Here is a 17815-nt window from a genome sequence, read left to right as displayed (position 1 = left end):
GTTTCTCAAATCTAAACAGGCATTAAGAGATCAACGTGTAGAGCACGTGTATCTACCCAGCTACTTAGCCAAGTACGAACCATAATACTATCAGTCAAGGTTAAGGGCATAGAATTATAAATACGCCTAGTTAAGCGGCATGAGACAGGTCTGCCCGCGAAATTCAAAAATTTAGTTTAAGAAATTAGCTCTAGAATCGACTATACATATAGAAATACATCTATATTTCTATATTTCAATTTTTTGACTTGTAACATTGTGACATATATTTATTTTATAATTGTGACTCCACGAGTACCTACCTACTAATGTTTAATTTTCTTTGAATATGACTGTAAGTTCTTTTGCTAATTTATATATTGAATTGTTAAATTTTCTATTGATTAAAAATGATATTTTATGTACTTATTGAAAATGTATTGAAAATGTATATAAAGATAGTTAATTTTGCACGCCATGTCATGGCAGATTGTGATACGTACCTACTTAAAATTTATGTAACATCTTTGTTACTTACAATCTTGCAATAAAGGAATTGAATTGAATATAAATTAGTCAATACTAGAGCTAACTTCTTAAACTGGACCCTTTCAAGTAAAGATTTTTATATAAACCTGTGAAGATGATACTGTTATTGGCGCAATTAAAGTTCCATAAGCCTACGTTGTCGTATTAGTTTAGGTACAAATTGCGAAAAACCAAATTTTTGAATTTCGCGGGCAGACTCATCGCATGCGCCTTAAGTCAAGACCGTGACTTTCATAATTTATTGTTGAAAATTTAGATAACAGGTATCACACAATTGAGGTAACACGATGATATAGCGGTAGGTATATAAGTGTATATACGGTAGGTGAAAGGCTTTGCTTAGAGTGTGTCCAAGTGCATCAGTTGTATTGAATTGAACAATGGTAAAACAACGGGATCCCGAGGAGTTTCCTTACAAGATTCAGGATGTGGAAGCAGCTCTCGCGGCAGAACTCATGGTACCTTACACAGGTAAAAGGATTCATTTATTTACCTTCTTAAGTGTTAGGATTTCGTGTGCTGATGAATCCCTTCTATTGAGGAAGGATGTTAAGTGATACCTCAAGTAATAACTGAGTTATCTTTCTCGCTCGATAAATAAAAATAGTTTTTATTTTTTTTAATTTATAGACTAGCGCTTGGCTGCAATCAGACATGGTGGCAAGTACAGCCTAAGATGGAGCGTCCCCTTCTACCCCTACGTACGACCACCCCCACCATGTAAACCAGCAGATTAATATTTTTCCGTGTTTATATGAAAGGTACCGAGGTAGCTTGCGTCCATGTTACTGACGTAGACAACTTTTTATCCCGGAAAACCAAACAGTTCCCACGGGATCTTAAAAACTAGTACTATCAATAAACCTGTAAACGTTAGTTTATCACGAAAATTACAAAGGTAAATGTGTGCTTGTTTGCACATCACTGTGTCGAATTTAGACACATATAACTACTAAAATCGATTTAGATGAATCTTTTACAAGTTTATCAAATTAAATTAAACGTCGATTGTGAAAGTGCAACGTCATAAGGTATTAGAGTTGTGCGCATGCCCATCTTAACGTAAACCTTGGTTAACTTCCCCAGGCGAGCGGACGGGATTTGTTCGGGTTGGACCCAAGGGTTACTTCTTTCCCCACAAGTACAAGCAATGCGCTGCCAGCTTTTACAATTTGCCGATTCGACCGGGGGACATCTTCGTCAACACTTTCCCAAGGTCGGGTAAGTTCATACACCCTTGAGACTCCATAGAATTCTTGTCATTTAAATTAGTTTAATCTCTACTTAAATTGAATTTGTTTCGTTCGAACAACTCAGCGTACCTACTTACCTACGTAATGAGAAGTTAATTGATGCGCGCTCATCTAAACGTTGCTTGTGGAGAATTTTCGAAAAAGCTCGCTCGGTAAATTCTTGCTCTATCATTTGGAATAATTCTGATTTAAAAATAAAATGAACAAGCATCTAGTAAACCTTTAAAAGTATGAATAGGTAATTAAATATTTTTTAAATATAGAGTTATAGAATAGGTAGATAGCTAGCTACCTAGCCTCGATAGCTCAACGGTTAAAGGAGAGCGGACTGAAGTTCGAAAGGTCGCTGGTTCAACTTTAAAACCCAGCCGTTGCACTACTGTCGTACCTACTCCTAGCACAAGCTTTACGCTTAGTTGGAAGGGAAAGGGGAATATTAGTCATCATGATGAACTAAACTTATTTGACTTTGAATATTTCCATTTGACAGGGACGACATGGGCACAAGAGTTGATATGGCTGCTGAAAAACAATTGCGATTTTGAAAAGGCTTTGGAAATTCCACTCAATATGAGATTTCCATTTTTGGAGTAAGTATCGTCTGAGTAGGTACCTACTTATCTATCTCCACAAATTCCTGATTTTTGTTTATTCTTCATCCAGGTTAGATTATTATTATCGTTCTTTGACCGAAAATGACGATTTTCATTCATATTATCATTTATCATCTTTGACAATTGCTACTTTACTGATATTTATCTAAAGCCGGCTCTACACTCGCACGCGAAGTCGCGCCGTTATTTCACGCCGTGAATTCCCCCGGCGTACGCCCCTTGTCGCGGACCAAAAAACCGACACTGATTGGGGAAAGGCGCGAAGCGCGGACGCGAAGGCGTGAACAGCATCTACACTCGTGATTCGCAGTTGTCGCGGGCTTTCGCGGCCGTTCGCGCCGCGAGTGTAGAGCCCACTTAAGCTAAATACTTATAAAATTGTGTGTTTCGTGATTACCAAGTATTTACCCAGAGCGAGCGTATTTCTTTACATATTGTAATTATTACAATGTAATATCTACCTTTATGTAACTAGTTACCTAGGTTTTCTAAACCAAAAAACTTCACCTTCAAGAAAAGTCGTCCTAGTTGTTTAATGCATTAGCTTTAGACTTTAGAGTTTCAAGCAACATGGACACTTTAAAATTGACCTGTTACACTGGGTAAGGACGTGTGTCCATTTAACAACGCTCATACATTTTTCTTCGAAAATTACATGATTCAGGGTTTTTTCAAGGACAACATAGTAGAGATATGAGCAGATAATTTCAAGAAAATTACGGTTTTAGGCAGGTAAAGTGTTAATTGTATATGTGGCGCGTTTTAAATATAACTTTTACAACAAACAGTTAACAAACTACATATAGGTACACCAGTTAAGTCTTCATGTACTTTCGCCTTAAAGTTTTAAATCTATTACTTATCTACCTATTTACTCAGATATTTAGAAGGATTCGGTGTTTAATACCTAACGAGCACCTAGAATAAACTTTGAAGTAGGTACCTACCTAGAAACTATGAATCAATTAATTTATTTAAAGGCTTTTCTTAACGGTTTCTCTTTTTACATAAAATACCTATTAGGGATTTTAATTTCAGCTTTTCAATGTTAATTCATCCAGAACTGGCGAGACAAATGTACGAAGAAAACAAAGGTAATGAAGAGAAAATGCATATTGTCAATCTCTCCACCATGCCCGGTGACGAAAAAGTTAACAACATGCCTTCACCACGTTTCATAAAGAGTCATATCCCGATGTCTCTCCTCCCACCCACTCTGCTAGATAAAGCTAAAGTGGTGTACGTGGCTAGAGATCCCAGGGACTTGGTGGTATCCGTGTTCCATCTGTGCAAAATGCACAGGATTCATGGTGCTCCGGATAGCTTCAAAGAGTTTTGGAACTACTTTATTAAAGACCAACGTAAGTATCTGGGAATCTTCTCACATATCCAACTGATTTTTCAGCTTTTATTACGTATGGGATTAATTAAATGAATTGGACAATTGGATCTCCATGAAGGCGTAGCAGTGTTTATTGCCCACACTACGTGGTACCTAACCTAGGTATATTTTAGAAGTTAAATCTTGGTAGGTATGCCATATGTATCATGTGTTACATATATAAATAATTAGTCTAGCTGTTCAAAGGGAAACGCTGCCAGTATCTTCGGAACCTTGCCTAAGGGGACTCCTTTTATAATAATATATTTTAGTTATGATATATTATTTTTTAAGGTTTTTAATTTTAGGTTCATTGTTTTAATATAATATTGCGATTTTCAATAATAATTTTGGATATAAAATAAACATGAAAATGTCGTATCGTGCCTAGCTACCTATTTGTAGATCTAAAGTACCTAAACCTCTCTATGCGAACCCTAACGTTATAGATGGATATATAGACTATATTATAGCAATAATTAAATACAGATATTTTTCATTCGAAAGCTAACTAAAGGTCTTTAGGAAAGTAAAAGCAATTTTCTTAACATTTCAGATTACTATTGCCCATTATTCGAGCACGTCAAAGAAGCATGGAATCTGAGGCATCATCCGAACATGTTGTTCATATTCTACGAGGAGCTATACGAGGTTACTATGCTTTAGGACTTTTAAGAATTTTTAGTGGGGTTAGCAGAAAAAAGTCGGTGCTTGGGACTGGTGGTCTGATGGAAACATACCTTCGTTTTCAGAACCTACCCTTTACGATACAACGGGTAAGCAGTTTCCTGGGAACTGCCCAGTGCACGCCGCAGCAGGTCGAGCGACTCTGCGACCACCTCAGCTTCGCCAACTTCAAGAACAACAAGGCCGTCAACCACTCGCTACTCAGCAAGATCAACTTCATTAATAGCGGGCATTGCTTTATTAGAAAAGGTAAGAACCCTTTTCGATACAAAGAATGAGCAGTTTCGTGGGAACTGACGTTCGCCAAATTCAAGCACAACAAGACCGTCAACCACTCGCTGCTCAGAAAGATCATCAGAGGCCGATACTACTCAATTAGAAAAGGTAAGATTCTACCCTTTATGATACAATGAGTGAGGAGTTTCGTGGGAACTCACGTTCGCCAAGTTCATGGACAACAAGGGCATCAACCACTAGCTGCTCAGCAAGATCAACTCCATTAATAGTGGGCATTGCTTTATTAGAAAAGGTAAGAATCTACCCTTTACGATACAAAGGGTAGCAGATTCCTGGGAGCTGCCGAGTGGACGCCGAAGCAGCGTGCGGCTCTGCGGCCACCTCAGCTTCGCCAACTACGAGAACAACAAGGCGCTCGCAAGCAATACGCACCACTACCACGCAATACAACAGAAATCCTCCAAAACACAATCAACATACCCAGACCTTCCAACACTTCAGGAGACGTAGACTTCCTTGCTTGGGAGCACACATACAAATCTTTGCGTGGTGATCCATCGTGCCGACGAGTCTTCAACGTCGTCAACTTCAACAAGTGGCAAGCAGGCGTAGGTGAAAAAGTTCTTTCCTTTCACTTTTTGAAAATTTTTGTGTGCGAAATAGTGCGTAGTACACACTTGCGCACGCACACAACGCGCATGGACGCACTACTGTATGTGTGCGTGCATGTCGCGAACGCGTATATCATATTATTAATTGTACTCACTCTCAAAACGAGCAAGTGCACGCCGTAACTTGTACATCATGCACGCGAACCCCTCGCAAATAACTCATTGATACGTCCAGATAATATTCTTATGAAGGGCGATGTGTCTATGGTTCGTGCGCATACGCAAGTATGGATCAAGCCTTTGCACAATATAACGCTCATATTTGAATACTTACGCGGGGCTTCAATTAATTTTATATGGCATAATATTGTAATTCAAATCTTTGAAAGGGCAACCGCCGAGTTTATTGCTGGTGTTTTCGGTAGGAAAAGCATTCCGAACCAGAGGTAACTAGATGGTCTTGATGATTCAAAAGTACTTTTAAAAGTTTAATTGAATAGAAATATTTTGAATTTGAATTCTGAAAGTTCTACTTTGTGTCGAGCTTGGTCGAGCTGGTGTTGAATCGTCTAGGAGTGCGGCGGCCCTTAGAATTCTTCTTAGTTCTTCCTTTCAACTTGTGTTCTTTTGGATTGCAGGCAAAATGGGCGGCTGGCGCGATTATTTCGACTCAGAGATGATAGAGCAAGCAAAAAATTGGTTTACCGAGAATCTTCGCGACACCGACTTGACCTATCCTTCTATGAAGACCGCGACTCAATAAATAAATGCGTAAATTTATTTACCCACCTATTTATTATTTGGAATTTGGATGTGGTTTTTTTATGATAAGTAGCAATATTAAAAACCAGTATTTCCATAGAAATAACTTTTCCTAATACTGCGGAATAACGGAGAAAAAAAATTAAAACGAAAAATCAAAAAATCTGTGTATTTCTAGTTTTAAGAAAGTTACAAGGTGCGTAAAAGTTTTGATATATGAAGCTTAAGATAACCTTTTAAGCTACTTTTGTCATTTATTAATATTGCGATTAGTTAAAGTGTAGGATTTTTTTTTCACTTATACCCGGCAAAAATTTATCGAATTTCAAAATTTTTTTTTCTCATAACTTAAGCATATTTGTCACACGAGGGTTCTACTCTATCGTTTTAAATGATTAAATCTACACGATTTTGGAATAAAAAGCCGATGTCCGAAAATAGGGCTTCATAACACACAGGGCGCCGGTCTGCGAATAATATGGCATTTCATACTAAACACATTTCAGACTAAATGAGATAATTATCATCAGTGTGATAATAATCCATACCTACTTCCATTCCAAACTTGAATATTATCAATTAATCCATACAACAGCTATTATTATGCGAAAATGTGTGTCGGTCTGCCGCGCTTCTAGCTTTTCACGGCCCATCTGTTTGATCGATTGTGATGAAATTTGGTACCAAGATAGATATCTAGCTAGCATCCCGGAGATGGATATAAACTAATTTTTATCCCAGAAAATCTAAAAGTCCCCATGGGATTTATAAAACACTACTTAAAACCGGCCGAAGTCACGATTTTGGAGCCGATGGTCTATAAGTGGTTTGTTCGTTAGTTTAAAGTTCCATAAGCCTACGTTGTCGTATTAGTTTACAAATTGCGAAACACAAAATTAAATTTGAATTTCGCGGGCAGACCCGTCGCATGCGTCTTAAGTCAAGGCCGTGACTTTCATAGTTTATTGTTGAAAATATAGATAACAGTTATCACACAATTGAGGTAACACGATGATATCGCCGTAGGTATATAAGTGTATACAGTAGGTGAAAGGCTTTGCTCGGAGTGTGTCCAAGTGCATCAGTTGTATTGAATTGAACAATGGTGAAACAACGGGATCCCGAGAAGTTTCCTTACGAGATTGAGGATGTGGAAGCGGCTCTCGCGGCTGAACTCATGGTACCTTACTCAGGTAAAAGATTGATTTATTTACCTACTAGTGTTAGGATCTCGTGTGCTGAAGTGGCTGTAACATAATTAAAAAAGTGAACAGTTTATATTTTGTGAAACGTGAATATGATCAATAATAAAAATATACTTAGGTAGGTACTTTGGTAACGGAATCTAGAATCTATTAAAAATAAATTGAATTATCAAATAAAATAAAATTATTGTAAGTTTTTCCTAAGGGTTCCGTACCTCAAATGGAAAAGGGAACCCTTATAGGATCACTTTGTTGTCTGTCCGTCTGTCCGTCCGTCCGTCCGTCATGTCTGTCAAGAAAACCTATAGGGTACTTCCCGTTGACCTAGAATTATGAAATTTAGCAGGTAGGTAGGTCTTATAGCACAAGTAAAGGAATAAATCTGAAAACCGTGAATTTGTGATTATATGATTAAAAAAAAATTAAAAGTGTTTTAATTTTCGAAGTAAGATAACTAAGTATATCAAGTGGACTATCATTCATATCTTATAATCATATATCATATCATCACCGAGTACGGAACCCTCAGTGCGCGAGTCTGACTCGCAGACAGACAGACGGACAGACAGACAGACAATAAAGTGATCCTATAATGGTTCCGTTTTTCCTTTTGAGGTACGGAACCCTAAAAAGGTTGTGGTCACAGCCACCCGGAAATCGGCCAAGTCTAGTCGGAGTATGAACTCGCTCATGAACGGTATAGTGCATTCTTACAAAGGAGATGTTTACAAAATAATATATATGACGCCCTGACCAAGATTTTGTAGTGTTCTCTTACCTATCCAGTTCCACGTGGTCAAAGCTATGGGCCGAACACTTTTATGTAACCGATTAAGACCCATAACTTCTAATCGATTTTGATGAATCTTTTACAAAATTAAATTAAATCAAATTAAATTAAACGCCGACTGTGAAAGTGTAACGTCACAACTCACAAGGTATTAGAGTTGTGGGCGTGCCCATTCTAACGTTAATTATATTGTTAATTCTTGGTTAACTTCCCCAGGCGAGCGGACGGGATTTGTTCGGGTTGGACCCAAGGGTTACTTCTTTCCCCACAAGTACAAGCAATGTGCTGCCAGCTTTTATAATTTGCCGATTCGACCGGGGGACATCTTCGTTAACTCTTACCCAAGGTCGGGTATGTTCATACACAGATAATTTGCCTACTATTAATCACGAGTCTTTATAAAGTTCTTGTCATATTAGTTTAATCTCCACTTTAATATTTGAATTTATTTCGAACAACTCAGCGTATACTTCAAATTTTGTGGAGAATTTTCGAAAAAGCTCGCTCGGTAAATTTTCGCTCTTTCATCTGGAACAATTCTGATTTAAAAATAAAATGAACAAAGACCTACAGTGTTATGGTTATTTTTAATTCCATGGAATTCTGATGCAAAGAGTATGTCATTGTAATCACTACGTTCTGATGTTTCTTAATATTACAAGAGATAAAACAGTTCCCACAAAAAAGAACAAATTCAAATAATGAATTCTTGAGGCTATGAATTCTTAGGATTAAATGTATAAAAGCGTAAGTTGGTTTTAAATTGTTAATTATTAATAGGGCAATATTTTAATTTCAATTTATTCTATTAATTTGGGAGAAAAAAATCAACTGTTCAGACTAAGGTAGGACGCAAACTGGAAATAAAATATTACATACTTATTATATTATAAGTAGACTTGCAACGAATAGTATATTCGGCAGTGTACCGAATACCGAATATTCGGCGAGGCCCCTGACCGAATAGCCGAATATTAGGCAAAAGTATTCGGCCGGATTTTAGCGCCAAAAACTTGTACAGACGTGATTATTTCGCGCTCCTTTGTTTTGTTCTAATGTACTCATCGCTCTGAAGTTGGGATGGTCTACGAGAAAAAAAGAAGTAAACTACTTCCTAAAAATGCAGAAAAGTTAGTCTTTCTGCACCATAACCTTCCCCTTCTAAATTTTGATTATGAAAATAATTCAAATGCATAGAAAAATTCTTAACTTGTTTAATACAGAAAATGATTAAATTATGTACCTGTTTTATGTACCAATGACTACTTAATAAATGATTATAAAAGAAATGAGAACCTTACCCTTCTAAATTTTGATTACCACAATAATTCAAATACATAGAATCCTCCATTTTTCCAATTCAGAAGATGATTATGTACCTGTGTTATGCACCAATGACTACTTAAATGATTATAACAGAAATGAAAATATGAATATATACGTAATCAATCGATTTAAATTTTTCATTTTACCAATTATTTCTCTACGACAAAATATATTATTTAAGTATTCGGTATTCGGCCGAATAATATGTAGATATTCGGTATTCGGCCGAATATAATAAAAGCAGCCGAATAGGCCGAATACCGAATATTAACCGAATATTCGTTGCAAGTCTAATTATAAGTTATTTTGGGGTAAAAATCGAATTTCAGCTCGTAACCCTGTTTTTCATACAAATAACAATAACCCACCGAATGTATAAAATGAGTTATAGAATAGGGGGAATAGGAACTAGATACCTATAACCTAGCCTTGATACCTCAACGGTTAAGGAGCGGACTGAAATCCGAAAGGTCGCTGGTTCAATTTTAAAACCCAGCCGTTGCACTATTGTCGTATATACACCTAGCACAAGCCTTACGCTTAGTTGGAGGGGAAAGGGGAATATTAGTCATCATGATAAACTAAACTTACTTGACTTTGAATATTTCCATTTTACAGGGACGACATGGGCACAAGAGTTGATATGGCTGCTGAAAAACAATTGCGATTTTGAAAAGGCTTTGGAAATTCCACTCAATATAAGATTTCCATATTTGGAGTAAGTACCTATCATCTGAGTACCTACTTACCTACCTCCATAAATTCCTGCTTTTTGTTAATTCTTCATCAAGGTATCTAACCTTGATGAAGAATTAACAAAAAGCAGGAATAGATTAGATATTATTTATCGTTCTTTGACCCGTGACGATTTTCATTCCCATTATCATTTTTTACAGCTGGTTTAGTGATATTTATCTAAGCCAAATATAAAATTATGGGTTTCATAATTTGTTTTTACCATAGATATGTAGGTAGTTTTTACCCAGAGTGTTTATTGCGTTTTTTTCTTATTGGTAATATATAACCTTTATGTACCCAGGATTTGATAACCTAGGTATTCTAACCCAAAAAACTTCACGGCGGAAAACCGTCCATGATTTGCTTTATGCTTTAGTTTTAGACTTTAGACCTTCAAGCAACATGGACACTTTTAAATTGTCCTGTAGTGGGTAAAGAGGTGGGTATGAGGTATGACCATTTTAACCAACAGTTAACCAACTGTTAGGGCGCTTTTAGTGTCACGCGGATTTGCTCACGCACGCGGGATTGGACCGCATGCGTAAAATTTCACGCTGCGGATCATACGCAGCATGAGTTTCAGTTTTCTACGGGCTGCGTAACGGTATAGACGTGTTCATTCATTTCGGTAGTACAATACGGCGCGTGCGCCCCGCTCGACTCTAAAATGGGCACTGAAGTTGTAGGCAGCGCTTACGCATGCGGATACCCCGCACCGGGGTGACGCCCCGCACAGCGCCCCGCGTCCCGCGTGCGTTTATCACGCTTTACAATAGATACCTATATGAAATTGTTCTTTGCGGATGCTACGCATGCGGTCCAATCCCGCGTGCGTGAGCAAATCCGCGTGACACTAAAAGCGCCCTTACATCTGATGTTAAAAGTCTTTAGTCTTAGACATGAACTTTCGCCTAGCTATATCTATTTACTTAGATATTTAAAATAATTCGGTGTTTGATGATCAATACTTTACGAGCACCTAGAATAAACTTTGAAGTAGATACCTACCTAAAGTACCTAGGCTCTATGAATCAATTAATTTATTTAAAGGCTCTTTAACGGTTTTTCTTTTTACATAAAATACCTATCAGGGATTTTAATTTCAGCTTTTCAATGGTAATTCATCCAGAAATGATGAGACAAATGTACGAAGAGAACAAAGGTGATGAAGAGAAAATGCATATTGTCAATCTCTCCACCATGCCCGGTGACGAAAAAGTTAACAACATGCCTTCACCACGTTTCATAAAGAGTCATATCCCGCTGTCCCTCCTCCCACCCACTCTGCTAGATAAGGCTAAAGTGGTGTACGTGGCAAGAGACCCCAGGGACTTGGTGGTATCGATGTACCATCTGTGCAAAATGCACAGGGTTCTTGGTGCTCCGGATAGCTTCAAAGAGTTTTGGAACTACTTTATTAAAGATCAATGTAAGTATCTGGGAATCTTCTTACTTATCCAACTGATTTTTCAGCTTTTATTACGTGGGTTTAAATAAATGGCTTGGATTTTTACTAAGGCGTAGCTGGACTTTAAATCTTGGTTAGGCATCTGACATCATATCTATCTCAGTTTTCAACGTGGTCGTCAACGTGGTAAGTATATTTTAGGAGTTCAATCTCGGTTTGCCATAATGTCACGGGTTACATACAGAATACAAATACCCAAAAAGTTTGTATCGTGTCTAAGTAGGTACCTACATATTCGGAGATCTTAGGGTAGGTATCTAAACCTCTACCCTAACGTTATAAATAGGTATAATTAGATAGGTATACAGACTATATATAATTAGTTACTTAGTAATAAATAAAAACAGATATTTTACATTCGAAACTAACGAAAGGTCTTTAGGAAAGTAAAAGCAGTTTTCTTAATATTTCAGGTTACTTTTGCCCATTATTCGAGCACGTTAAAGAAGCATGGAATCTGAGGCATCATCCGAACATGTTGTTCATATTCTACGAGGAGCTATACGAGGTTACTATATGCTTTAGGACTTTTAAGAATTTTCAGTGGGGTTAGCAGAAAAAAGTGGGTGCTTGGGCCTGGTGGTCTGATGGAAACATACCTTCGTTTTCAGAACCTACCCTTTATGATACAACGGGTGAGCAGTTTCCTGGGAACTGCCCAGTGCACGCCGCAGCAGGTCGAGCGACTCTGCGACCACCTCAGCTTCGCCAACTTCAAGAACAACAAGGCCGTCAACCACTCGCTACTCGGCAAGATCAACTTCATTAATAGCGAAAATTGCTTTATTAGAAAAGGTAAGAATCTACCCTTTACGATACTAAGGGTAGCAGTTTCGTGGGAAACTGATGTTCGCCAAGTTCAAGCACAACAAGGACGTCAACCACTCGCTGCTCAGAAAGATCAACTTCATTAGTGGCCAATACTACTCTATTGGAATGGTAAGAATCTACTCTTTACGATATAAAGGTTAGCAGATACCTGGGATACTTGTAGAAGTCTTATTGAATAAAAATATTTTGAATGTCTAAGTACTTTGTGTCGAGCTGGTGTTGGGAGCGACGGCCCTTAAAATTCTTCTTAGTTCTTCCTTTCAACTTGTGTTCTTTTGGATTGCAGGCAAAATGGGCGGTTGGCGCGATTATTTCGACTCAGAGATGATAGAGCAAGCAAAAAATTGGTTTACCGAGAATCTTCGCGACACCGACTTGGCCTATCCTTCTATGAAGACCGCGACTTCTCAATAAATGAATACCTATATTTAAGTACCCACCTAGTTATTTTATAGCTTAGCTCCCATGTTTAGCTTACTTTAAGCCAGGCGATAACAGTAGATGCTGAGTGCTGAGTACTACCACTGATATAATTCGCATCGGCAAAATTCGTTACCACAGAAAAGCGCAGCCTAATACCGACTAAAACCGAATGTACAGCAATGAAATACAGACCTTATTGCTTGGCGTTAAGATTTTAAACACAAGAACAACAGAGACTCATGCTATCTCGCTCATAATTCGTGCGTACAAAACCACCAACATACAATAGCGGCTGTCCGCTATTGGATGTTGGTTGTTGCTTACGCGCGCTATGATTGGCTGAGATATTTTCTCGCCATTCAAAAATAAGATTTCTGCGCATACATCGGCGTAACTTATAAGAGTGGTAGTACTGTAGCAAGATATAAGGAGATAATTACATAATAAATATTAATTAAATATTTTGTTTTATTTTTTAACGCCTGACCCAAAAAGAGGGGTGTTACAAGTTTGACGTGTGTATCTGTGTATCTGTCTGTGGCATTGTAGCTCCTAAACGAATGAACCGATTATAATTTAGTTTGAAAGGTGGCTTGATCGAAAGTGTGTTATAAATTTTTAATTTACACTTGTAGCTACATAGTAAGTTACTAAGTATAACTCCAACTCAGTAGCGAACTAAACCCACATTGAGCGAAATATATCCGAAAATAAGTTCATTTAGTAATGGTATTTTTAATGAAAAAAATTTAATTAAAATCGGTTCAATAAAAGCTTTAAAGGGACTAATAATAATAAAAATAGAGTTTATTTAATGACATTTATTTTCAATAATAAGTTATATTTCATTTCATCAATAATATTAGATTGTACTTTAAAAATAGTCAATATTTTACAGGAGGCCTTTCAATTAAGATTTATGGGACCACAAAAACATTAACATAAAGATGTAAAGGGGTTCAAGGGTCCGTAGTAAAACAAGGAATCCTTGATGGTTGATTAATCGCGTTCTATGAAGGCCGACGCCTAATTGCCCAAATTACTAATCAATCTTTAATAGAGATGGATCATTTTTATAATGTAGCTAACGGGTACATCTCACAAAGTTTGAAATCCCATTTTGTTTTTAAATTAAAAAAAAAACGACAACACTTGCATCGCTGCGTGTTCGAAATAAACTATAAGGGTTCCTTGTTGACTATGAAACCCTAAAAATCGATAAAATTAGTGCTTACCCTCACTGCACACCATATGACGTTCAAACTTTGAATCCTTAAAATTAGACCTTACAATATTATAATAATTAAATTATCTCATTTATGGAGCTACTTAAAAATAAAAACTAGTTACAGTAGAATTTGTTTATGTGAACACCTTTTATTACATATTGCGATCAAAAACTCAATGTTTTCGAGAGGCCCAAAGTACAAACTCATAGTAAGACACAACGCACACCAGCAGAGTGGAGTAAGGGATCTGGACGTTACTAGCACACTGACCAGTGCACACTAACAGATGTAACCCTGAGTGGACGTCCAAGACATATCTCGCAAGATCTTACGGACGCGTTCCAGTTTTTTCCACCGTTTTTATAAATACCAATTTCAACCATATGCCAAAACACATTGAGCTGAGTTTAAGTTGTTTTTCAAAACGATTCGGGTCGACTCAACTGTGCATAGCTCTAAAGATCTTCGCAGATTACACAGAATCCAAGTATATCGACAGCGTCAGCGAGCGAGGCGACCCGCTGACATAACAGACTTGAAGTAGTGAGTGTATGTCCATAGCAGTCCAAGAATACGAACCGCACGAGGCAAGGCGGTGCATGTCGGGAGCCATAGAGTTCGAGAGTCGGGAACACAATAGAAAGCTCATATGTCCATGTTGTGAGTTTGTGAGCCAAGACAGAGCAGTCTGTGTAATGTGTGAAGACCTTTATTGCTCTAACGCACGCAGTCGCGGCGACTTCATTCACATACTAGAGCCACTTCCATAATATAAATTACAGATTCTAATGGTTGTGGTTGTCGACGACTGAGACAACTATCGACCATGCGTAATGGGTCTTAGGGTGAGCACACTTTCTTTGCTCAGGCTTAAAACACTGTTAAAACGAGACAGCATTATATATCTGGCATAAATCTGTCTCATTTTAACTGAAACTTAAGTCTAAGCAGTGTCAAAGTATGCTCTATAGATTTCAGGCTTAGGGTACAGACACCATAAACAAACTCTACTGTAAATAATATAAATACATAAATCAATCTCATTGTATTACCACATGCAACTAAATCAACTTTTACACTTATGACTTCACTTCACTTGCACTGCAAAATGTACAATAAATTGTTTTTAACAAAAACTTGGAAACAAGTCCCATGTCATAAAGTCTGTAATGGTAGCTTCTCATGGGATGTGATTGCATAAACAGTACTCTCTCTGATATCTAGTTACATCAAAGGAATAAAAACTAGTCAAGTGTGAGTCAGATTCACACTTGAAGGGTTCCATACGATTATACAAGAAATCTCAAATAGTAGGTATAATAAAAATTTATCACTGCAAGTTAATGATGAACAGCGCCATCTTGTTGTGATTTAGTAAACTAATTATATGGTTGTGGATACTAATAATAATAATTATTAATTTGTGATGTTAGGTAGTTACAAATACACGGTTTTGGAATTTTTTCCTTTACTTGTGCTGTAAGGCATTGCTACCTGCATTTCATGCTTCTAGGTCAACAAGTACCCTATAGGCTTTGATTCCCTTCAATTGACAGACACAACAGACAGACAACAAAATGATTCTACAAGTTTCTTTTACCTTTTGAGGTATAGAATCCCCATAAGAGTACTTGCCTGACTAGTATTAACCAGGACCTACATGAGCCAGTACATTTGAGCCATAATATGATAAAGCTTATGCACCAAGCTTGCCAGGTACAGATTGGCAGACCTCACACTACTTTGGAGAATATCATGGAAAACTCTCAGATATGCAGGTTTTCTTTCACTGTTAAAGCAAGTGATATTTTGCTTTAAACACACAATTCGAAAAAGTTAGAAGCATGCCCAGAATTAAACCCTGGGCCCCCAAAAAAGAGGCTGAAGTCTTAACCACTAGGCTACTGTACTTCATTCATTCACATGTAAAGACGCGATTTACACGATATATAGAAAAAAAGGTATTTATTAAATTTTTAAATAAAAATTAATCATCTTTGTAGAGTGAATTACCTGGCAGGTACTATTATGTTTTCTGTTCTCAAACTATCACACACCATGAGAAGCCACCTTAAAATATGATACAAAACCAAGGAGGTGGCTTATTAGTCTCAATCAGTTTTTAACCGCTTTGCAGGTGTGGTGGTGCCGCTGCTCTGTGAGTTGGAGTCCTCGGAAAAGTTCATGTGCGTTGAGGTGAAGTCTGTGGGGCCTTGAGAGTCACTCACCGTGGAGAAACCTGAAAATTATGATAAAACATATTATTCTATCTACTATATACTATACTTTTTGCTAGAATCCAGTTTTGAAAGTTTTAAATGCCTTTATGACAAGATCTGTTGAAACTCAATGCTATAACTAAACTTTATCCTATCCTATCTTTATATATTTTTTGAAATATTATTATATAAACACTGTTGCACAAAAAATAATTTTTTTTTATTCTTTTGTTTGTAAAAAATGGAAATATAGGCTTAACTCTTTTTTTTTTTAATCGTAAAATCATAAAATAAATTAATCTTTTTTTTCTTTTTTGTCAGCCCTAGCACAGACTACGGTCTATTTGGGCTGCAAAATTCCAAACACCAGTCTGTTTTTTATCTAGTGCTTTGGTCTATAAAAAATGGTGAAAAATGTTTCTCTTTAAATTAAGTCTATTACTAAATAAATAAATAAAATATATAAATATATATATATATTGATATTAGTCTAATAATGTCATTGCTGGACATGGAAGGAAATCCATACTAGTATTAGTTACTAGATACCAGCAACTATGCATGGATTTAGATTTTATTTAAATCGCTGGCCAAGTGCACCTTTGAGAACATTTTAGAGAACTTTCAGGCATGCAGGTTTCCTTCATTGTAAAGGCACATGATTTTAATTACTTAAAAACGCACATAGCTCTGAATAAACAGAGGTGCATGCCCAGAATCGACACTCCGACCAAGAGGCGGACGTCATAACCACTAGACTATAATAATTTTATCTTGCAAATTGTTTCATAAATTCACTCACATGTGTTCGAGTCTTCAGCCATGCCGAAGTTGGAATTCGACGAATCGTGCATCTTCTTCGGCGTCAAAGTGTTCTCCTTATTTTCTCGTTTCGCAGCATGCTTTTTCTTCTGTTCGTTCGTGGATATCGGCACCCATTTGTATATTTTCATCGTTGTCTCCCCAATAGTCACCCACTTCTTCTCCCTATAGTATATTTTATAACATTATTATAATTGTTTCATACATAAATATAATTTTAAAAGTACCTAAATTGATAATTAAAAAAATATTACTTACCAATGGCGAACTTTTTCAACCGCTTGCATGACTCTTTTGATATCATCTTTTACACGATTCCTAGTTTCTGCGCGCACTGAGCGAGACATTTTAATTAACTTTACCTATTTCACAAAGACTGATCATTTAAAATATTACAGTAAATTAAATATAGAAAGTTAATTCAGTATTATATTTATAAATTTAAATCAAATGGCAATCGAATTCACATTTCAATTTACCAAGTCCGCCATTTGTTGAATTTGACGTTGTGACAGGAAGTGCAAAAAATAAATAATACGTTCCATTTAATATAAAATTTATCTTTTGATCGTAATTTCATTATTAAAAAGAATATTCATCTGTAAAGATTAATTTATGATAAAGTATAAATTAAACGACATAAATTAAAATAAGCAATATTTCCACAGAAAGTTAATAAAGAAGCGCTAAA

General features: G+C 36.8%; 2 protein-coding genes across 2 annotated transcripts; one reads left to right on the top strand and one right to left on the bottom strand.

The window, feature by feature from the left end:
- Positions 1-96: 96 nt before the first annotated feature.
- On the top strand, positions 97-13313 carry LOC123878916. Its single transcript, XM_045926296.1, has 15 exons — positions 97-148; positions 785-999; positions 1615-1749; positions 2272-2371; positions 3434-3756; positions 4333-4427; positions 4529-4712; positions 5950-6068; positions 7176-7266; positions 8285-8419; positions 10013-10112; positions 11239-11561; positions 12014-12108; positions 12212-12395; positions 12718-13313. Exons 2-15 carry the CDS (start codon positions 909-911, stop codon positions 12843-12845), a joined length of 2103 nt encoding a protein of 700 aa, XP_045782252.1. The 5' UTR covers positions 97-148; positions 785-908; the 3' UTR covers positions 12846-13313.
- A 350-nt stretch (positions 13314-13663) lies between these two features.
- LOC123879892 (B-cell CLL/lymphoma 7 protein family member A) lies at positions 13664-17626 on the bottom strand. The gene is made up of 3 exons (XM_045927775.1): positions 17383-17626; positions 17105-17289; positions 13664-16322 (listed from the first exon to the last, which is right to left on the bottom strand). The coding sequence occupies exons 1-3, from the start codon at positions 17469-17471 to the stop codon at positions 16195-16197; spliced, it is 402 nt and encodes a 133-aa protein (XP_045783731.1). The 5' UTR covers positions 17472-17626; the 3' UTR covers positions 13664-16194.
- Between the last annotated feature and the right edge of the window lie 189 nt (positions 17627-17815).

This window comes from Maniola jurtina, chromosome 3, assembly GCF_905333055.1.
Source record: "Maniola jurtina chromosome 3, ilManJurt1.1, whole genome shotgun sequence".
NCBI classification, from domain to species: Eukaryota; Metazoa; Arthropoda; class Insecta; order Lepidoptera; family Nymphalidae; genus Maniola; species Maniola jurtina.
The sequence above is the reverse complement of the archived record's forward strand: the minus strand, read 5'-3'. Positions and strand labels throughout refer to the sequence as shown.

Coding starts and splice junctions, on each gene's coding strand:
- LOC123878916 (XM_045926296.1), top strand. CDS start 909: ATGGTAAAACAACGGGATCCCGAGGAGTTTCCTTACAAGATTCAGGAT. Junction 4,428..4,528: donor TCTACGAGGAGCTATACGAG/GTTACTATGCTT, acceptor CTTCGTTTTCAG/AACCTACCCTTTACGATACA. Junction 7,267..8,284: donor ACTCATGGTACCTTACTCAG/GTAAAAGATTGA, acceptor TAACTTCCCCAG/GCGAGCGGACGGGATTTGTT.
- LOC123879892 (XM_045927775.1), bottom strand. CDS start 17,471: ATGTCTCGCTCAGTGCGCGCAGAAACTAGGAATCGTGTAAAAGATGAT. Junction 17,290..17,382: donor GTTGAAAAAGTTCGCCATTG/GTAAGTAATATT, acceptor AATATACTATAG/GGAGAAGAAGTGGGTGACTA. Junction 16,323..17,104: donor GGCTGAAGACTCGAACACAT/GTGAGTGAATTT, acceptor CATAATTTTCAG/GTTTCTCCACGGTGAGTGAC.